The sequence below is a fragment of the Oreochromis aureus genome, linkage group 16, assembly GCF_013358895.1.
Source record: "Oreochromis aureus strain Israel breed Guangdong linkage group 16, ZZ_aureus, whole genome shotgun sequence".
NCBI lineage: Eukaryota > Metazoa > Chordata > Actinopteri > Cichliformes > Cichlidae > Oreochromis > Oreochromis aureus.
This window is the reverse complement of record NC_052957.1, coordinates 4,360,039-4,382,330: the sequence shown is the minus strand read 5'-3', so window position 1 is coordinate 4,382,330 and position 22,292 is coordinate 4,360,039. Positions and strand designations below refer to the sequence as shown.

The 22,292-nt window shown below is 39.2% G+C and overlaps 1 protein-coding gene across 2 annotated transcripts in view; it reads right to left on the bottom strand.

Annotated features, from left to right (window-relative positions):
* dnah7 (dynein, axonemal, heavy chain 7) overlaps positions 1–22,292 on the bottom strand; it is a 74,242-nt gene that overhangs the window by 29,525 nt on the left and 22,425 nt on the right. The window contains exons 25-41 of one of the 2 annotated variants that reach the window (XM_031756651.2): positions 21,533–21,701; positions 20,786–20,888; positions 19,223–19,350; positions 18,784–18,996; positions 17,664–17,762; positions 17,100–17,348; positions 15,971–16,120; positions 12,832–13,014; positions 10,834–11,010; positions 10,426–10,557; positions 8,198–8,419; positions 7,226–7,423; positions 3,191–3,346; positions 2,870–3,038; positions 1,604–1,730; positions 852–1,071; positions 33–659 (exon numbers count right to left, since the gene is read on the bottom strand). In XM_031756651.2, the coding sequence (XP_031612511.1) occupies positions 33–659; positions 852–1,071; positions 1,604–1,730; positions 2,870–3,038; positions 3,191–3,346; positions 7,226–7,423; positions 8,198–8,419; positions 10,426–10,557; positions 10,834–11,010; positions 12,832–13,014; positions 15,971–16,120; positions 17,100–17,348; positions 17,664–17,762; positions 18,784–18,996; positions 19,223–19,350; positions 20,786–20,888; positions 21,533–21,701 (3,322 nt within the window). The remainder of the gene's footprint in view (positions 1–32; positions 660–851; positions 1,072–1,603; positions 1,731–2,869; positions 3,039–3,190; positions 3,347–7,225; positions 7,424–8,197; positions 8,420–10,425; positions 10,558–10,833; positions 11,011–12,831; positions 13,015–15,970; positions 16,121–17,099; positions 17,349–17,663; positions 17,763–18,783; positions 18,997–19,222; positions 19,351–20,785; positions 20,889–21,532; positions 21,702–22,292) is intronic. The other variant, XM_039600289.1, reaches the window with a different exon arrangement.

Here is a 22,292-nt window from a genome sequence, read left to right as displayed (position 1 = left end):
AGTAGTCAGTCTCTCTCTTCCATCCACTTTACCTCACCAGTGTTGAGCAAGTTACCAATGTCCTCCAAGAATGACTCCATTTTGATTTGAGCGTCTGTAAACAGGAAAACGCCATGAGCCTCTCCTTCCGTAGCCTTCCTCATGATTTGTTTCAGGTCATCGTGCCATTCAGTGGTCCCATAGGTCTTGGATATTTCCACCTGGAAAAGCTCTGCCTCTGCCATGTAGGCTGCCAGACGGGTGAGAGACTGACGCCCACTCCCACCAACCCCTACCAGCAGGGCATGGCCACTTGGCTGCTTGAGGATGCGGGAAATCCGGCACACATGCTCAATGGCAAAACGGAAGAGCACCAGATTCATTGGTGCTTTGCTGGTGTTGTTGAACTCCTCCAAGTGTGATTCCACAACCTGACGTAGCCGATCTAAGTCATGAACTTCACGGTAGCTGCGGTCCTCACCTTTGGGGTCATGGAAGTCACAAAACATGAGGCTGCGCAGGTCATCTTCAGTCACCTTTCCATCTTGGTCCTGGTCCAGATGCTGGAAAAGATGATGGAAGTTCTCCTTCATGTGAGTCTGACACACAACCTGTAGATGACTTACAAGCCAAGATCGATCAGTGTCGTGGACCAGTCGATCGTAGTACACCCTCAGGACCTAAGGATTAACAAGAAAAGGAAAGAAACAGACATGTGCAGAGACAGATATGGACAGATCTCAACACCAAATCTTGTTTGGCTTGACTGAAGCTATTTTATAATGTATTTCCACTTTCCACAGCAATACGTTAGGTTACTTTAGTTATGCTGCTTTCATGTACCTCATACTGTTTGTTATGTACAACATTACCTCATGGACCCAGAGCCGTTTGACGACAGACTGCTCCTCTGCAGTCTCTGGCCGCGACAGGCAGATGCCCTGAATAACCCGGGAGACATCACGTAAATTGAACAAGTAATGGGACTTTGTGGGGGTTGGTAGCAGGTTCTTGGTGGCCTCTTGGTAAACTGACATAGTGCTATGGACGATCTGAGAGGTCAGAGCAGCAAATGCCTTGGGGAATGAAAACCTGCAAATCAAATAAATTCATTGTTGAGACCCTGTTCCTGAAGTTTAGTTAGGAAAATGAATCTGTAATTGTTGTTTTAACTAAACACTGAACTCATAAATATATAGTATTATTAAAAATCTTTCTTCAAACAAATATAACTGTTTTCAAAATGCAAAAACATCTTTAAAACATGTATATTTTTAAAATGCAGCTGCCATATCCTCCTGGATGAGTGCTAGGGGAGATCTGAAATCTGTCCAAAAGATCTGATTGCTTTTGGTCTTATGGTCTCTCAAGTAAACAATGTGGCAGAGCAAAAAGGGGGAGCAAAAGTACCACCTTTAATCCTCAAATGACTGACACAGACACTGATGTACAGAATAATTGGATCCTAGCTGGTATTTACTATATGATGCTCAAAAAGATCTTCTGCAGTATTGAGTAACTGATTATCCTGTATATGCAAGGCACGGTTATTTACACAGGTACATATTCTTGGTAAATTTGAATAAATAAATCACTGTCTCAACATCATAATTGTTAGTGTTACCGTATGGTAAAATGCCAATTTGTGATCCTGGAGAAGATTGTATACATGGTCTTCTCATCAAAGTCATTAATGGTGATCATGTTGAAGTGACGCAGGAACCGAGGAGTGACAGGGTTACGCCCCCCACCTAAAAAAAGCATACAACAAAATACAAACTGGAATTACTAACTCACAGTTTGAAGCCTGCATCAAGCAAGTAGTTTACATCCTTGTCTGTCCAGACTTACACAGTATAGTGTATGTAGTAAACATTTAAGGAATTTGTTCAAAGGGTTTGAATGCATTTTGTTCCAAAATGGAAGTTATCAATATATTGACATTTTACCAATATAATGAAGGGCATGATTCCAGTGAGAAACATACTGGCTTCCCTTTGAGACTGTTTTTACAGTCAAGTACAGAAGATCAATAGAGGCCACGATCACATGGTGTTACTGTGATCACCTGAAGCTCAGCAAAACCAGTGTGGTTTTGGCAGACTACCAGGCAGCCTCCAGAGGAACAAAAGGCCTGCTGTCATAGTTTAATGCAGGGAAAGAAAGTGTAGAAGGTGGGCACCTAGCAGTCGAATCAATAAAAAACTCAACTGAGGCCACAGTACCTCTCCTCTCTCCTTTACCTGAGATTGACAATCCCTCCAACCTTCTTGGATTGGGACAAACAATGGCCAGAAAAGTAGACTTGTAAAAATATTAATGTCACAGTAAAGTTAAAATCTAAACTTAACATACAAATTATGTATTAATAAAATGTATTAGTTTAATTAAAGATGTGAAATTTTGTAATATTTTTATTTGAATTCTTGAGATCGGTCATCTTGACCAGCTGTCACTGTGGCAGCTGGTAAACACTTGGGACAGCATTTAGTTTCAGTGGCTGCCACAGGTACGCAGACCTCAGAAAAACTAAAAAAAACTGTCAGCTCACGCATCACCAAAAATGTGGCCACCTGAGAGTTGCTCCCATCCCCTTCCTTTTGCAGCTGTAACTGCCAGCTGCTTCAGTGGAGGAGGTTGCCTTCATGTTTACACTGGTCCTTGTAGTGGAGACAGATGTGGTAAACATTTTTTCTATTTGTAAAAACCTTAAGGCAATGAGAAGCTCACAAAACAGCAGGAAATGGTTTGTGACACTGACTCAACAGTCGCTCGAGCAACACAAAAACAAAAATACTCACTCTAAAAACATTTTAATCAAGCACTGACATTTCTGTCATTGTCTGATGGCGTTTCTAATTAACCTTTAGGTACCAGAGCGGCTACTTACCAGGTGGTCCCATCGCACATATGATCAGGATATCCGTCAGATTAATCATGGAGCAGTCCTTCAAGTCATACCAGTTCCAGTGATCAAGCCACTGGCGAAGCAGCTCCACAGGAGGTTGAGCACCATAAACCTCTCTCGCTGGCATGTTTACATCATCCACAAATACCACCTAATACGATGTAAGATTAGTATTCTTAAACTTAAACTGCATATACTAGAGAAAAACAAATTATTTGGTGTATTTAAAACTGTATGCTGCCACACTGAGTGCACACCAGCAAAGAAACAAGATGTTCAAACATAATAAAATGTAGGTGATACCATTTTTTTCCCCACTGGAGGGCCAAACACTCCTTTGCGTCGCTTATCTAGCTTGGACATAATAATGTTTTGTGTCTGGGCAGCTGTAGTCTGGGCTGAGAAGTTGATAAACAATGGGGTGTACACATCCTTCTGTAGCTTATTCAACAGGAAGTCCTAGGCAAGAGATTTGAAATATGAACACAAGTTATCATCAGATCTCATGGTATGGGAGCATACGGTAAACAGTATATTACATTTCTTTCTTTGTTTATTTACCAGGAGCAATGCATCTTAATGGACATCAGTGTATCAAAAAAATAAACTGTAAACATGGCAGATTACAGCAAACCTGCTAGTTTACATCTATAGTTTCAGGGCAGGTCACATAATACTTTGTAATAAAAAAGATACAAAGATATACAGCAAGAGCAAACACTAATAACACATCACACAGAAATGTGTTAATGGTCAGAGATCTGGTGTTCCGTTGGTAGAAAGGGTGATGGTCACACCAACACATTCAAGTGCAACTTATTCCAGCTATTCCGTTTATTTACTTTTAGTGTAACTTTAATATAAAATAAATCACCTTCCTCTCCTTTCCTGCTGATCTTCTCTATGTTATAACCAGGTCTATATCACAGCTTAACTGAAACCTTCTGTTAACCTAAAAAGTCGATATCGGAGGCACTAAGTAAAAGTTCCTCTGGATATTTACACCAAATTGGCTTAATCTTTTGACTTCGATAGCAAGGTATCACACTCCAAGACATGAGACAAACAGATATCTTGCTCTTATACTCAGTGGAGGGTTTATACTTATAAAGGCTTTCTTTCTGGTTTATTCAAATCCTACAAGTGATTTATAAAGAACTGGGTATGTCAGTAGTAGTAACATTTCTAGAAAATTATTAACCTTGCTGATTGCTGCACACTCAAAAAAAGAAAAAAAAAACTGTAGTGCTCATTTTCACCCTATTTTAAATTAGCATACCAAAAATACCTGTTACAAATACACATAAAAATGATCATTTTAAATTTTATCTGGATAAAAGGTTGTGATAAGCTTTTTAATCTATATAAAATAAAAAAGTGGCTTTCAGTATGTATTTCATTAGAAAACATTCTCAGTTAATCCCTGAAAATGACGTGTGAAATGAGGTGTCTCCCTGAGGACAGGCTCTAAAATAATGTTACACAGGCTAAAACGGTAAAATCAGTGACTTTTTCAAACTGCATGAGTTTACAGAAAGGAAATTTTACTAAAAGCTGAAAATTGTTAGGGCTGTTTTTGTTGTGCATCTGCACTTTATTGTTGTCAATGTCTACGCATGGGACAGTGTGAAACGTAATTTCAATTCCTTTGTATGGCAAGTACATTTGAAGAAATTGACAAATAAAGTTTTCTATTCTATTCTATTCTAAAATAACTGGCACCCATTGAACAAACCTCCTTCTGTGTTTACATGTACAGAGAACATAGCATACATAGAGAGCTGATGCATTTTATTAGGATTTTATCTTTAGGTTCAGAGCACATCCTTAGCTTGCTTTCTGCATAAGCATATATTAAGTGGTCATATGGAGGTTGTCAAACTATTTGAATAATGTGCTGCTTAATCAAAGGGAGCGTGTGATGTGAATGATCACAAGATGCAGACAAAGTGCATCACCCTCTTCCCTAAATTATAAATCAGCAGCACCGCTCGTCTGAATCTCACCCTAGATTAGTGTGGTGCAGGTGAAGTAGTCGGTCGAGGATACAAGTGCGGGCATGGTGCCATACATATTCACATAGTCTGAGTGTTTATCACTTCTGCCAGATTTGGGATTCTGCCACGGTCTGCTGGTTATGACATGGGACAGAGCCACTTCAGCAGGCAGGCAGACAGACAGACAGGAAGTGGAGTACAAGGCAGACTCCCCAGTGAGATGATCTCCACTCACCCCAGAGTCTGAAGTTTGAACTTGCTAATGGATGAACTAATGAAGCAAAGGAATGGAGGACGGATTAGTCCTTGATATAAATAGTCAAAGCACTGCTGAGAGATACTCTGTATTCTTCCAAGGTGGTCATTTCACACCTGGCTTCTGTAGCTGCCTACAAATGATTGGTGTGCTCACAGCACTTACTCTAGCCTGGGAATGGAAGTCTTACACATTTATAAGTTTAATCATCTGAGGTAGTGATGCTATCAGTGGCACAGGCAATGTTTGTCTGTATCTGATAACAATTTATGTAAATAAAAAACAGCTTTAAAGTGCACAAGATAATAATAGCAGTTGTCCCAGTTTTGTCTCAGGGTGAAAAAATGTCATAACTAACAGACCCCATCAGAGTGAGCTGATTTTCTGTTAATTTAATCAAAATTTGAATAATCCTTACCTTTATATAATGCAATTTTTAACAGTTACAGGCCATCAAAGTACATACATATTGCTGTTTTGCCAAAGCAATATGTGTTTCTCGTAGATGACTTATTTAATTGTTTGTACTATGTAAGATGTGGTTCTGACTGGATATTATCATCATTGTTTGTGGACATGTGACCTAAGTTAATGTCTTCTGAGCACTCATAACTTCTTAAGTACAGGAAATAGAAAAGTGCAACATTAGAGTTCTGAAAAATATGTTTAAGCTCTGTAAAAAAAATAAAATAAAATGCAACCAAATTAATTTTATGTACACTCCAAATGTCACAACTAACCACCTTCAACTGCAAATTAAATAGCTTTTCACAGAACTGTAGTAAAGTAGGAAAAACTATTATTGCAACCCTGAGTCTTTGATTAGTTTTCTGATCATTCACAAAAGAAAACTGAAAATTTTTAAGTCAGCTGCCCTGAAGTATACCAGGAAAGACTCCTGGGCAATCAGGTCGCCAGCTGTCTGTATCAGTGTTTGCAATAAAGTATAATCAAGGCATAAATTTTGAAAATCAGAGTTCAGGATGACATGTAGGAGCAAGGACATGTATGTATTTGCAGGTGAGGAGAAGAACTTGAACAGAGCCAGGTCTTAGTGTGGGTAAGAGACTGGCAGCTAAGTTCTGGACATACTGTCCAAGGGCTTTGTTAGGCTGACCAGTACACTGTTCAGCCTGTTGGTTAAACAGTACACTGTTGCAGTACACTGTTCAGCCTGTTGGTTAAACAGTACACTGTTGCAGTACACTGTTCAGCCTGTTGGTTGAACAGTGTACTGTTGCAGTAGTCTAGGAGGGAGGTGATGAAGATATGAGTGTGGGTTTAAGTCTGAGAATGAATGCCATTGTCTGGAGAAGTTCTTTGGGTGGTAAAAGGTAGATTTAAAGATGGATTTGACATGTGATGGGAACAAGAGAGCAGAGTCCAGGTTGACACCCAATTTGCAGACTTCTACAAATGTGTGTGAAATGAAGCATCCACCCACATTAAGATGAAGGTGAGCCACTTTTGCAGGCAAAATTTTGGAAGCCACAACCAAGAGTTCAATTTTATTGTTCTTTATTTTGAAAAAGTTGGTTGAAATTCTGATGTCATTCAACCAGTTGACAAAACCAAAGGAGGGAGCTAATTGGACAATTTGTAGCTGAGATACAATAGAGCATCAGTGGAAGGTCACCATATGGTGACACAGTTGTTTTTGTTGTTGTTTGTTTTTAAGAGAATGAGGCAGAAAGCAGCTGTTACCATGTGAGTTCTACAGAGTTGCTGATGACGTCGACCATGATGGAGACAGGGTGGGTAGGGATAACTTAACAAAGGTTGTATTAAATGACAGCTATTATAATAATGTGGACTGTTAACATCTTAGATTAATTTCAATATCACATTCAAAAGTGGTTTTATTCTAAATGTAACTACAAATTAAGCACTAAGTAATGATTACATCCTTCTATTGTAGCAATGTAAAAAGTCTGTTCTTGTCTGACATTATTTGAACTAACAGCTTTCAGCTTTATAGAGTTTGCTATACTGTGTATATTACCTCAAATCAGTTTGCATAAACACAAAATACTGTAGTGCTTTCAAAAGGTTAGATGTGTAAAATAGATGTGTTGCATGACTCACTGTAATGTAGACACTCTTGCCAGTGCCAGTGGGACCGATGAAAATAGTGGGTTTCTGGTGAGTGACGAGTAGCTCCATCAGTGCCATGTAGCGTACTGTGTTCTCAGTGGGAACGATGATCTCATTGAACTGCATGTCCTTGCCTATGGGGGGAGCAGCCTTTAACTTATCTGTCCAAAGCTCCCACCTGCCCGGGCCCTGACATGGAAATAATGAAAAGACGAAACTTGCATTTACGATATAAAGCTCAGTGAGTGCTGGACACATACAGTACCAGACTACTAATCACAGATAATACTATTTGATGAAATGGCCACCGGGCTTGTGAACAGTTAAACTGCTGCTTAAAGCAGGAAGGAATTGCTCTCCTCAGATCACAAGCATGAAAAATAAGAGGGTACAAGGATCACAACCTGTTTGTGTGTGTGTGTGTGTGTGTGTGTGTGTGTGTGTGTGTGTGTGTGTGTGTGTGTGTGTGTGTGTGTTTCATCATCTGGTATGTTATCTCTCATGTACATATGTCCTTTTCAAAGCAGATATTAAGAATATCTCAAATATCCATGTTGAAAAGGGAACTAACCTTTTTCTAAGAAAACAATGCTTGAATGAAAAATAAGAATTTACTAGCAGCACATTAAAGCCAGGTGGAGGGATGTGAAAGAGACTGCAGTATGCAACCATAAAGGTCACAGACAGACAATAAATTACACTCCCTTTTCCCCAACAATCTCAGGGAAGGAAAGATTTATAGTGGTATGTCACTCCATCTAGATTACAAAACTCAGAGTTAAGTTCTTTTTTGTACATATTGTGATTATGGCAAAAACAAAACCACTGCTACCTTCAGTTTTCTTGTTTTTATTCTGTTTTATTCAGGGTTAGGATTTATTCTAATCCTAAAACAGCTGAAATTTATATACAAGCATCTTATAAATATCATGCACAAAAGTATCTTACCTCTTGCACTCTTACCTCTTTAACGAAGCAGTACTCGTAGAGGGTTCCCTCAGTGGGTAAGGGGAGTGTCAGCTGATTCGGTGGAGCCTCCACAGTGACCAGAATGCCATGGTGGGATGCTGTCTCCTTACTTAAGGGGCCATTCATCACCTCTCTTACCAGAGCATCAAACTTTACTCGGCCCAAATCGTCACAGCTGGCCCCCACTGACCAGACCAGGCAGAACACAAACATGCCCTTTGTAAAAGAAAAGGAACATCATTACTGGTTTTGACTGCTCAAGCCTATCAGTATGGATATATGTTGTGGATATGATTCATGAAATCAATGGCGAAAGTTCAAAGTTCAATTTTTTTTTAAATTACCCCTACTCAGGAAACTGGGGTTGTTTATGAGCTAATCACATCCCACTCACCAAGAACAACATTAAAATACATCGAAAAGAAAACTTTCCAAGACATTTAAAATTTGTCTGATGAGAAAAACAGCGTGGAGCCCCTCAGTAGTATTAATTCCTTAATCCTCGAGGAATCATCTCACTACCTGAGGCTAGGAGAAGCCCAGGACCCACTGCAACAGCATCTGACGATTGGTCCAAGGATTTAATTCAAATACTTAGGGTGTCTGTGCATCTCTCCATGGATATGCCTCCCCAGACTGTCACTGACCCACTACCAAACTGGTCAAACTGAACATGCCTTCTCCAGATCCTGCCTGTCACATGTGCTCATGATGAACCTGCTCTAATCTGTAAAAGCACAGGATTTCAGTAGTGGACCTGCCAATTCTATGGCAAATGCCAACTGAGCTCCATGCAGTGAGCACAGGGTCCACTAGAGGATGTCAGGCTCTCAGGCCACCTTCATGAAGTGTGTTTTTGATGGTTGGTTAGGTGAAATTCACACTAGTGGCCTGCTGGAGGAGGACATGTTTTAGGGCCCGCCTGTCTCCTGGAATGTCCTGGTGAAAGACTTCAACACCGTGGTATATTTACCCAGTGAGCAGTCTTAGATGACTAAATAGACTACATATTCTGGTGGGGGTGAGAAGGTAAACAGATACCACCAGTCTAGCATAAAAATAAAAATCCCACGCGCATATAGAATCTGTTCTAAAATATTTTACTAAAGAGTCATGGGTTGTGTTTATTATACTAATTTAAAGCATCCGTGTACGTCAGCCCAGCTCCAAGTACTGTACAGGTTATTAAATGAGACAAAAGACAAAATCCAAAAAGAGAGGACCTTTGTTAGAAAAAAAAACCCCAGCAGGGGATACTGTAGGAATTGGAAATGAGGCTTAGCAGCCTCATGATAGCTCCTGCTGTTAAAAAGCTGATTAATTCAACACTTTGATAATGACTAGCTGAGAAACATAGGAGCGAGGGTTGAAAGGCATTCATCAGTGCAGTATGCCACAGGGGGATAATAGCAGTGCTTTCAAAAGACATGATACAGAGGCAAAAAATCAATTGTAACACATGGCTCATCTGCTAAAACTTTGCCATTTTCTAACGGGGCAGACCGTATTAATACAGTAAATTTAGAATGACAAAAGGAATGTTTTCTTTTCTGTATTATATCTGTATTGTTAACACTGAGCTGCAGATTACAGAAAATGAATGTCAAGTTTCACACTTTAATACTTTAAACTACAGTATTAATTTGTATTACTCAAGTCTGATTTTAGAAACAAACTGTTTTTTTGTATCAAAGTAGCAGCAGTATTTTTTTCTCATTTGCGTTCATGTAAGCATTTGCTTACACTTCCAAGAGCAATATCCCAGACTTACAGCGTCAACACAAAACAGAACCTGACAGTGCCAATTTTTTATGAGACATATTCTCAATTTGTATTCTGTGCATATAACAGGATTCAGTTTTGTCTCTGCAGTGTTTGCAGTACACTGTGTATTTTTTAATGTGATCAAATGAGAACAGACACAATGGGGAGTCAGTATTTCTAAGCTCTTGTGAGTTTGACTTTTTCTGATTGTGCTGTGTCATATTAACTAATTAGCCAAAATGCCGTATGCAGAATTATGCATATCAAAGAGGTACAGAGCTGCAATGAGAGTGGGAAGTGAAAACTGTATATTGTGGACTGCTCTGTAAAGCCATCTTTTAGGGTTGGGCTAAAATGCTAAAAAGGTATAAAGACCTCTACTTATTTCATATGTTACTATGTTTTATATTACTTCAATAACAAATAGCAGCATTAGCAGCAGTAGTGTGGACATAAACCTCCAGCCAGGAGCAAATATCTTTTTCATCCATGTTCTTAATCTTTGCTTCATCCTGAAATTCATCCATCATACAGTCCATCAGATTCATGAGGGACTTCACGAGGTTGGTGTCAGTTGTTGAAGACAGCTCCTAAAATCAAATTTTGAATAAGAATGATGTTTAAAAAAAAAAAAAAAAATCAACCAGACTCAGAAATAATTAATTTGTTAGTACAGAAGGCAACTGAGGCTATAAACATCTGAACGTAACTCAAGCATAAAACTAAAATTACACAAAATTCATCTGTAAAAGAAATCATGCAAATGCCCCAAGCAGTTTATGTTCAATTCCTGGCTGACTGGACCACTCGCTGCTCTAAAATCGAAGTACTGGCAACTTGAAAGTGTTAAAAAAGTTTCTAAGCACCTTGGTGGCCTTTCGAATGAGCTGTAGGCAGGCTGGCAGTAGGCGGTCAAAGAGGGCAGTGATGAGGTCTTTGTGCGTAGCGCTGACTGTAGGAGGCAGGGTACTGAGCCAGGACAGCATGAGAGGCCGCCAGCCAAGCATATGTGGCTCCATGTAGATCATACCACAGCGAGACACCTGCCACAATCATTTATATCACATTAGAAAATAAACATGTAAACAGTTATCCTTCATAACTCACAAGAATATTGTTTGTAAATAACATTAACTATAAACCGTCAGCCAGAATTATGATAGACTCCTTATCAGAAGATAAAGGTATACAATGCTGAAAGTAGATGTGATATAAAAACAGCAGTGTAGCAAAAAACACATACTGATAGTGCAAATTAATGCAGAGTGCATTCATCACATCATGTGTAATTATTATCTAATGAAAGAGTTGCTGCCTTAAGACAGAAGTTCTCTGTAACATCCCATTAATAGCTTGGCAAAGAAGTACTAATAAAGTTAGAAGATATTATCAAGGGTTTAATAAACATACTCTTTAACAGAGAAAGAAAAAATGAGGGATCAATAGTGCACAAAAGTGTCAGAAGTGCACAAATTGGGAAGAGTTCAATTTTATCACAAAATGTTTGATGCCTCTTCGTTCAGCGTAATGAAAGGAACAGATGCCAGGCTATAGAGAATCAAAAATAGAAGTCTGTTTAATAAAAAAAAAAACAGAGGCAGAAGCTATTCTCTCAAGACATCTATGCATTTGAAGCACATCCTTTGTTCCTGCCTCACAACAAATAACCAAAGAATATATACTGCAAGAAAACTACTGGTACACAAGGACTGCAGGTTATTTCAAATGGAAGAGAGAGGTGTGTCACCCCTGTGATCTCTTGTTTTGACGATTGACAGATTACGCACCCTATAGCAGACATTTCCTTTAGCACCTTTGAAATTACACAGTGGAGGGTGGAAACAGTGAGGAGGAGGTTGGGGAGGATGCTATCTCAAGTGTTATGCCCTCCTGATAAATGTCACTGTGGCTTTGTAAAGAAATGTGGCTGATGTTAGCGCATTGCTGTCTAGAGTCTCCCAAAGCCAATAGCAGAGGTGGCCATACAAATAACAACAGTGCAAACAGAAAAGTAGCATTCGAAGACTGAATACCTCTGCAAAGGCTCAAAATACCAGGCCATGCATGAACTGAGAGCCTGAACCTCGTTTAGACTGTGTTTGTCTATCTTGATCTTTAAAATTATGTCTGAGAACCTTTGTTATTTGTATAAATGTATTCACCAGGACATGGGGTGGGTGAATACATATATCTGTTGAGATTTTCAGTAATTCTGCAAACAGAGAAGATCAACCAGTCAAATAACCCCCACTGATGTTGTTAATATGACATTTCAAAAGGGCAGAAAAGGGGGCTGAATTCCCAAGAATAAAATTCTTCACAGTCCCACAACAAAACAGAAACATCTGTCATTCTAATTATTGAAACAGAGACCGCAGAGGTCGAGTCATCTAAAACAGGCTTTTGACCAGAGTATTCATGAATGACTGAACTTCAAGGTGACCTCATGATTTATAGTTCAGTCGTTATTTATCTTGTGCTTGGCCTTGGTGCAGGACCTCGGTTCATCTTCTGCCTGAAATAAGCTGTTTTAGCTTAAGACCACCTTCCCTTCAAGGCTTTCTTCAGATTGAAGGCACAGCTGTGTGCCATGATAGAGGTATCTGCTCTCATTGACATCATACAGAGCCACGAGTAGAACCACGAGTAGATGGCCAGTGTTTGGAAAGTGAAAAGCTTGAGGTTTTGGCTCACACACGTTAAGTGATAATGGGGACAGCACACTAAACTCAGTGAAACTCTAGCCCTGTTTAATATCAACATCTATCACACTAAAATTATATTTATATAAAACAAAATAAATATCACAAAATCTAATAAAAACTGTGTAAAACTATGAAGTCTAAATTAAAGGAGTCTCTCACCGTGGCTGGAGATGCCACCTCCAGGTCCATGGGTTCAAAGATGAGGCTCATTTGTGGTGACATTTGAATGATCTCACCGCTCATCAGACACAACTTCTTGTTGTCATCGAGTACTGTGTTCATATTCTCAATCCACACAGCATCCACTGGACCATCAAAGATGAGCCATTTTCTGTCAGGGCTCTGAGACACACAAGGAATATGAAGTTCATACCGTAAAGAAATCACTTCAACACGACTGAAGTTAAATTGTTAAGCTGTGACGTCAAAACATAAAGTAAGGTTACGATTATTAACCACAATCATGACCTGCTGGCTAGCCAGCAGTATGTTGATATATTCATCAGAAGACCATTTATGAGTGCAGTGACTCTGTATAACACTGAAGTTATGCAGTGTTGTACAGTGAAATATAAAGCCTTTAAAAATGACTGTTTAGCACAACCAACAGAAGTTCAGTGATGTGTAAAATCATTCTGGTGACTCTGTTTTATATTTTTGTAGTATCTTTATTTTTGCAGTGTGCACTTTATAGACGATCCCTGCACACTCATCTTACAGCCAGCTACAGTCAGAGATCAGTATGAAATGTCCAGCTCATTTTGAAAATGGCTGTTGCTCACTCTCTGTGGCTGGAAAAAAAAAGTCAACAGCTCTCAGCATCCGAAGAGTCGCACATGTACTCAACCTGCAGTTATTTATTTTAGTCTATAAGGAGAGTTGAAGTATCAAAATAACAGCTAAGATAGCGAGATAATTCAGTCTGTCCTGCCTGTGCAGATTAGCAAGCACATATACACCTTCAGTCTGAATGCATGTTGCCCGGTTGCACTAACAGGTTGTGTGAGCTTTACCTGCATGCTGTGTATGCCGAGCGTGACGATCTGGAAATGTTGGTAATCAACAAATTTAACAACAAAACAATTATTCAAAATAAAGTTTGAGGATCATGCACATTAAGGAATTTTCCCAGAAGAAAAAAGCAAAGAAGGTGGGCGTGGTCTGAAAATATCAGAGAAACCAGGAAAAACACGAGTGTTGATAAGTATGATGTTCAGGGTTAGAAAAAAATGTGTTTAAAGGTTTGTGAAAAGAGTGCATGTCTTACAACTTTATGTGCCAGTATTGTCCACATACTGCACTCACACTGAAATCACTGTGCATACTTTCAAGGTCACAGCTGAACTCCTGTGAATAACAATCTAAGTGAAGAATGTCTGCTAAATAAATGAAATTAACACCCACATTGTCATAATGGGGGCTGACAACAAGTGTCAATTCTCCAGTTAAATGGGCTGGCAAGAGCTGTACTTTAAATTGATTTGTTATAATATAAACAAATGGAGATGCCTGGGCTGGGGCCATCTGGTGCTTGTGAGGGAAGTGAACATGCAGTAATTTAATGATCTGAAAAAAAAAAGCATTTTGTATGCAGAAATTTAATACACTACAACGCAGTTTACTCCAGATTAGTGCACATGAAATGAGTTTAGTAAAATGTGTTGCAGGAAAAGAGAGCAAAAACAAAGGAAGACCACTGCCTGCAGAAGAAAATGACTTTAAAAAGCTAGATTTGTTTTCAATTTTGATTGCATCAGTATATAATGTTACTCCTTACAATTTGTAATATGACAGCTTTATATACTAACACTTTTTTTAAATGACAACTTCATTTGGAAACACTCTGAGAATAAAGGGAAGAAATGATTTTCCATTAGGACATGCCTCTAGTGCAGCCTGTAAATTGTCTGCCTGTGTGTGTCTAGTGTGTGTGTGTGTGTGTGTGTTTGTCTGCACGGGAATGAAAGAGAGTTATTAAAGATCTAATTTTAACAAGACAGCCAAATGTTTCTCTTGTTTACCTGCCACTGAAGCCTTTCTTTCTACTAGCTTGCAATTAATTGGAATGTCATGCCTATTGTATAAAGATCCGTCAAAACTCATTAACTGAGGATGAGCAGACAATAATGTATCTCGATCTCATCTTATTCCTGCACAGCTACCAACAGTAGGTGGATGCACATCGGACATCTGGTCCAACTGTACCACAATTACCGTGTGCTTTAAAGTTTTACCTTGTAGGGGGGAGTGCAACAGTAGTTTCCTGCTTTCCCGATTCAGTTCTGAATTACTCATTATGAACAAAGCATATGCTGTATTGCTGTATTGCCGCCTGCCTTGCAATAAAGTCAGAATAATCTACACTGGCAAACATTCCCATTCAAACTTTTTATTTATCTGCACTATAAAATCCTGCAGAAGACAAACAAATAATAAATAATAATTATTTTCTGATACAAAGGTGTTCCAAAAACATTTTTCTGAACTGACAGATGAGTGCAATAATGTTACAGAAATGCTAAAATAATGCGGCAATAAAGTATAGTCGATTTTTACTCCACATAGAAAACATCCTTGCATGATGATGTTGCTTGGATCCAGGAACGAGAAAGAGACAGCTAGTCCAGTAGTTCATGAATTTCAAAAAGCTTACTCGACCTTTAACAGTTTAATCACAGTTCTGCACTATCAGCTGAATATATTTAAACTGCAAGCACTAAATCACATGCATAAAATTGCTAATTATATTCTCAACAGAAAAGCATTTTCTCCAAAAAGCAAAGCAACAGAAAAAAAAGGGTTTAGTGTACACCTGTTCTGCCCAGTTCCATTTCCATACTTTTATACTTGGACCCTGATAAAATAGCTGTGCATGAATAACTGTTCAAAATAATCCTTATTTATCTCATATCTGAAAAAAGCATCCACCACAGGGAGAGGAAAAATATGATGCAAAATAGAAAAAAGGACTCACTATAACCCTGTTTTGAGCACAGTTAGCATAGCAAAGGGTCAGCTGGTTTTGAAGTTTTGGTGCTCAGATACCTGTAGTAGTAGTAGTAGTAGTAGTAGTAGTAAGTACTAGTAGAGTTTGTTTTTTTTTCTCACTACATAATCACACAGCTCATCAGGGTGAACATGTTCATCTGTATGACTCTGAAAGTGCATGTAGCTGAATAACCACTGCTTGGCTGCTTTCATCTTTTGACTCATTGATTGTTTTTGACCTGAAATTTCTGATGATCTCCTGCTAGTACTCTGCAGGCTTTTGCAAAACATTCATGGGCAGCAGTCTTACCTGGGAGGCAGCGAAGGATCTGTAGCTGACAGCGAGGATGCCATCAGACCACTCGTGAGAGACGGGGTCAAACTGGCCGTACAGCTGGCCCATGGTAATGGATTTGGGATTGATTACTGTGATCTGTACCTGGTTCTCATCCATCAGACCCTGATAAAAAGCCATGCGTGCAAAGAGATATTCTTACTGGAAAAAACAAAAGCTGTCCAGACAAATACAAATCAGACAAACGTGAGCCACATGATTATACATAAGATGACTGCACTCTGTAGTTGGGGCAAAAACAGACTAAATGTGTTTCTATGACACTCATTTGACCAACCTGTCTTTGCCTTGACACATAAATTGCTTACACAATTACTGCCAGTTTGACAGGGTTCGTGCTAACTGAAGAAGAGAAGCAAAACCTGCTTCAAATGGCACTTCAGACAGGATGTCAGTTTGAGTTAAAAACTGCTGGAGGAAAAAACAAAAAACAAAAAAGGAGCGTGAGGGGAGGGAGGCTGGACATGATCAGTGGATGTGCAGCGACAAGGATGACGATGATAAATGTGGCATTCCCACGCGCTCCATCAGCAGGCCTTCATCTGTCTCCTTGGTGGGATGCCTCTCAGCCCTCTCAGCCATGTAAATACAACAAGCCAGTTCTGGTCCTTTCTGGGAGATCGATAACTACTAAACAAAGACTACAGCTCTGACAAAGTGGATGGATGTGTATACTTGGGACAATCATGTAGCTCAGATAAGCCTTGAATATTGTAAGACATATTTTTACTTGACACAAAGGTTTAGGATTTTTTTTTTCTTTCACAGATTAAATTTATACATTAAGGACTCAGGTAGCACTATTAAAAACTACTAACTCTGCTTTGTCAACCACTTAAAATAATGCTTTGTTTTTCGTTTCTTTCAGGACAAGATATGTGAACATATTAAATGCCATTCAACCTAAGGCCAAGTGCCACTTATAACCACTTATGCTGTTGTTGCCATTATCTTCAATCAAGACTCTTATTCAACCACTCAAACCACCTTGTTAAGTCCAAGTGTCAATAGAGTGCAAATAGAGCTGGGACTTTCTATTTTACAATTCACTGGTTAGATTTTTAGATTTAAAGCAGCATCTCACCTTCTTAAAAATGTCATGAAGGGCAGCTGCCAGCACACGGTAAGCACTGGTCTTCCCACCAAACGGTTCACCCACTAACATGAAGCCGTGTCTCACTATCATCATCTCAAAGATTTGCAGGATTTTCTCAGCAAAGAATTCTGTGACTTGAAGGTTCATTTGCCGGCAGTTATCCTCAATGGCCTCCAGCAGAACGTTGTAGTCACGTTTTGGGAGTTTGACTCCCGGAAAGAGGTCAGAGGTGATACCCTGATATGAAAAATGAGAATTGGTGGAGAATACTGGAGTGGAATGATGGAACATACTGTATATACAGATCCTTACATACTAACCACAACATACAATGGCAACACACATTCACTTTGATGTTCGGACTGAGGACAAACGATAGACACATAAATATTCATTCACTCATGCAAACACACGTATAACTCAGTCAGATTGACAGGTGCTTAAAATGTCCTTGTGCATCATGGGTTCAAATGAACTGACTGGAATTAACTTGAGCTGACTTGAGCTGATGTGAATGGCTCCATTTATCAAGCCGAGCTGAGCTCCACACACCTCAAATAGCTGCAGATCGTGGTCCAGGAATTTGGGCAGATTGACATCAATAATGGATCTCAGCAACAGGGTGTCTTCATTCTCCTCTGGAAAGGTGAGCTGTAGTAAAACAAACAACTCCGAGGTGAAGGGAAGAGAACCAGACAAGGCACCATTCTGAGCATAAATGTAGAGAGCTAAACACCCAAACAGTGGAAAAGGATGAAGATATGTAATGCAAAGAAAAACAATATTTGCCATATTTGCCAAAAAGAGAAATCAGCAGCTGTTGCTAGGGAACTCACAAAACACATTTCCATATGAAAAAACAAAACAAAACAAAAAAACAAACAACATTTTAAAAGACATCAGGCTTAATTTTTCTGCTCTGCTTGTACAAAACCCGATGATAAAATTCTCAGTATGCATAAGGTCACTATGACTCACATCCCTCTCTTTCACAAATTACAGTACTCTGCAAAACATTTTTTCATGTTGTTTTTCTGAAATGCACCGATATGGGCCAGTCCTTAGACTCTTGTGTTTAAAAGATTGCTCCTGGGGAATAATATAAAAAAAATAATACCCCAGAAACACCAACTTTTAACCCAACCTGACTTAAAACTTACTTCTGGTGCATTAAAAATGTAAGTAAATCTCTTTTGAGGGTGAAGCAATTTCTTACACTCAGCTATGTGAGTGTTTGCCTTTTAAGTTGCTCAGCAACTTTTATCAGGAAAGACTGAGCAAGAGCTGAGAAATGTTGCACACCCCAATTATGCTTTCCTTACTTTTGGTCCTTTAGTTCAACCACTGCAGTCTAGCAGTTTCACAGCTGACAGTGAAATCTGGTTATTTTTTGGAGCTCAATTAACAGATGTCCCCTAAACACTGTTGCCTTGAGAATAGGGCAGTTTTGAGGATACACACACTGAACATTTGTGCTGCTCCTAACAAACAGCACACAGAAGTGAGCTTGAGGAACAGAGCTAACGTTGCCTGCTACATTCAAACCATTTTGCTCTCTGGCTCCTTTTCACCTGCTGCTCGAAACCCGTCCCGGATCGGTGATCCCTCATCCTGCCCCTCTAATTAAGAACACAGTCTCCCTTCATATGAGCGTGAATCTGTTTTCACGTACCTTAAGGTTTCCAGCAGCAGTTAGCACAGACTTGACAGCTCTCATACCATAGTCATAGTGGTGCTGTGAGGAGAGCTGCTCAGAGCAGAGTCGATAAGTAGCCACTATTTTCACTGACAAGGGTCGCGCACTAACAAAACCACATGAGTAGAGGACAATCTCTGCAATCATAGCATAGTCTGGTACCATCATGGCAACGGTCCTGAACAGAGCCTGGTATGAAACCAAAAAAACAGTAAAAGATGTATTAAATGAAAACATGATTTAAGGCTCAAAAGATTCTGAGCTGAAGTAGTAGTAGAGAGAAACATAAAACAATCTAATCTAATCTGAGCTAATTTTAGAAGACAGTGCCATTTCCTAAATTACCAGAAAGAAAAAAAAAGAATCATATTTTGAACGATTAAAACAGGAACAGTGACAAGAACTGATACTGTACCTTAAGGTTGTCTGGTAGCTCAGACCGTCCAGCATAGCCAGGATTCATAGTGATGAACACAGCGCAAGAGGGATCCAGTTTAAGTTCAGTCCCTTCAAACATCAACATCTCGGTGTGGGCAGCAATTCCTGGGGGCACGAGTGCAGTTAGAAACAATATAGTCAGCTGCAAATGGATTTTTGATTCAATCCAACTGCTGATTTAGGGAATTTCCTAACAGCACATTTCCATAAGTGGCACATATAAATATGAATTGATATACTAACATTTGCGGCAGCAGGCTAAGAAACTCAATAATCTGTTAATTTAGCACGATTCCAGCAAAAAAAGTTAACAATACTGACTTCAACTGGCACTAAGGTGCCAGTGGGGGCGACGGGGGAGGACAACTTGGAAACAGATAGGGATATCAGTATGCTATAACAGTAGTTTTTAGGCACAAACAGAACAGCACAGCTCCATTGGCCTTAGGTGCATCTCTGCACGTACAGTAGTTGACAAAAAAGAGAGAGAAACCAGTGAGTTTATTTCCTATTTTATAGCCTGTACCAGAAAAACTATGCTGTATACGCTAATAATAATAATAATATAATAATAACTTTATTTTTAAAGCGCTTTCAAACAAAGTGCTGTACAGCTATTTGAAACTAAAAAGATAAATAAAGAAAAGCGATAAACAGCAATACAAGTAAAAACACAATACAAGTTAAAAACAGTAAGAATTTAAAAACTAGAAGGCATAGAATTAAGACAAAATGTGTCTTCAACTTAGTTTTAAAAAACTCCACAGAACATGCCTGCCTAATATCTTGAGGGAGGTTGTTCCACAAGAATGGGGCACGAAAAGAAAAAGCACACTCTCCAATTGTCTTTTTTCTGGCTCTAGGAACCTTTAGAAGGCCAGAGTCCTGAGATCGTAGAGCACGGGATGGAACATAAAGGTGTAATTTGTAATACATAAATGGTAAAAGGTAAAACAGTATTAAGTTATAATCTGGTTCTTTAGAATTTTAGGTTTTTTTAGCTGGTTTTATGTGTGTGAAATGGTTAATGGCAACAGCAGTCTAATAACATTATTACCCAACTTAAAGTTATAGCGTCTGTGTAAAATAAAAAAAAAATAAATAAATACTCCCATGTTGTAAAACAGAAATTCTGCATAGGCCAGACAAGTTCAAGAGAATTTTATTTGGTCCAAAATCTGACATAATAGGAAATAAGGAAAAGCTCTATGTTTATGTACGACTGTAAAAACAAGCATCCTAACACCTGTTAATTAACCAAAACCTACTAACATTTAATTTTTTTCTGGGAGAAATTCTGGGCATCGCCATGGCTGCATCTCATGACACAAGTCATTGAACGCCGGCAGCACTCAGCGGTCACACTGCTAAACACTGCTGAGCTTGAAGTTCTGCTGACCAACACAAATTGCCTTAGTTCAGTGTTAGTGTGCTTTGTAGAAAAACCTGCTTTTTCACCGCTGAGATGATGTCAAATTTGTTTCGGGTGTGCTGCCAACTTTCTTAAAGATCAAAGGGAAAGAAAGGCACAAACACAAACCTCTCTGTATTGTGAGAATCTGTTGCGCCACCACAGAGAGCACCTCCAAGTCAATGCGGTTAAACTCATCAAAGCAGGCCCATGCTCCGCAGGACAAGAGGCCCTGATCACACACACACATACACACACAAGTAAGTAAATAACATAAACACTTCTTATCCGAACTATTTTTTGGATCAGCATGGAAAAAATTATGTGTAAGGAGTTTCATTATTCTGATCATTTCTAATTACATGACACTGATCAGCCGCAGAGGCGCTGTGGGTCACTGAGGCGGCCTTGCTGGCCCATTAGTGTGGTGCTATTGCTATAAGGATAAATATTCAGAATATTCACATCAGAAAACTATGGCGGACGCAATCTTCATATATTTGCGTACCACAAACAAATGCACCACTGTGCCACATTTTATTTTTCAGAACAGGCTGTGAAGAGGCTGACATTTAAACGGCTGTGTGCCATGTGGGGAAGGAGGAAACACTGTAAGAATGAAACTTTACCCCTGTGTCTTCTTCTATTATCTACATCTTTGAAGTGCTAATAGCTACGCCGGTGGGATATTCCCAGGTAGATGTGTGTGTTCTGCCGCACTTCCATCCAAAGAAGACGGAAACAGCATGTATGAATATGTTCCTCTGATGAGCTATGTGAAGTAAAACATCTTTTCGAGGGCCACGTTTCACTTACGTCTAAAACTTTGTAGCGTATGTCTGCTGGGATTGACTCACATTAACACAATTTACTCACTTTGAAGAATTTGCCCAAAGCAATGTAGTCCAGACCATCAGAGCAGTTAAAGACCACACACTGCTTGGCCACAGCTTTGGCCAAGTCTTTGGTTGTCTCCGTTTTTCCTGTGCCAGCTGGGCCTTCAGGAGCTCCTCCCAGATGAAGGTGGAGTGCTCCAAACAGCGTGCTGAAAAAGAAAAATGAATTTATTCTTCTCAGGTAAATAAAAATATAACTTTGAATGTTTAATGGCTTACAAGTTTTTTAATCTGAAATCTACAGATTAAAGTTTCAGTGAGGTACATGATACTTTATATATGTGTATGTATATAGATCATGTTTTGAGGGAGTGTGCACAGCTTTTTTTGAACAATATGAACTCTTGTTCCACTCTTTAACGTTCTTCCTGTCAGGGAGAATAAGGCTGTAATAATTTGCAAGAAACTTCACTACAAAAAAATTAAACTGCAGCAACTTCTTGGTCCTCTTGGACTCTTTCCTGTTTAAAGTACTTTTTCTTTAACTAGTAAGCATTGAGCTATGTCTAGCGTATCCTAGACAGACAACATGCTCTTGGCTTGCCAGATGCAAACGTTTATACTATGTAGCATCTACACTGAATTTCCCTCACCCTTCTCTGCATAGCTGAAGTGTAACAAAAACTGAAAGTGAAAGCCTTGTTCGGTTTTTGTTATACCTGTAACATTATATCACCTTAAGATGATAAGAAAAGTTTAAAACGTATCTTTGTGTTAAAAGTAATAAGACAGGAGACTAG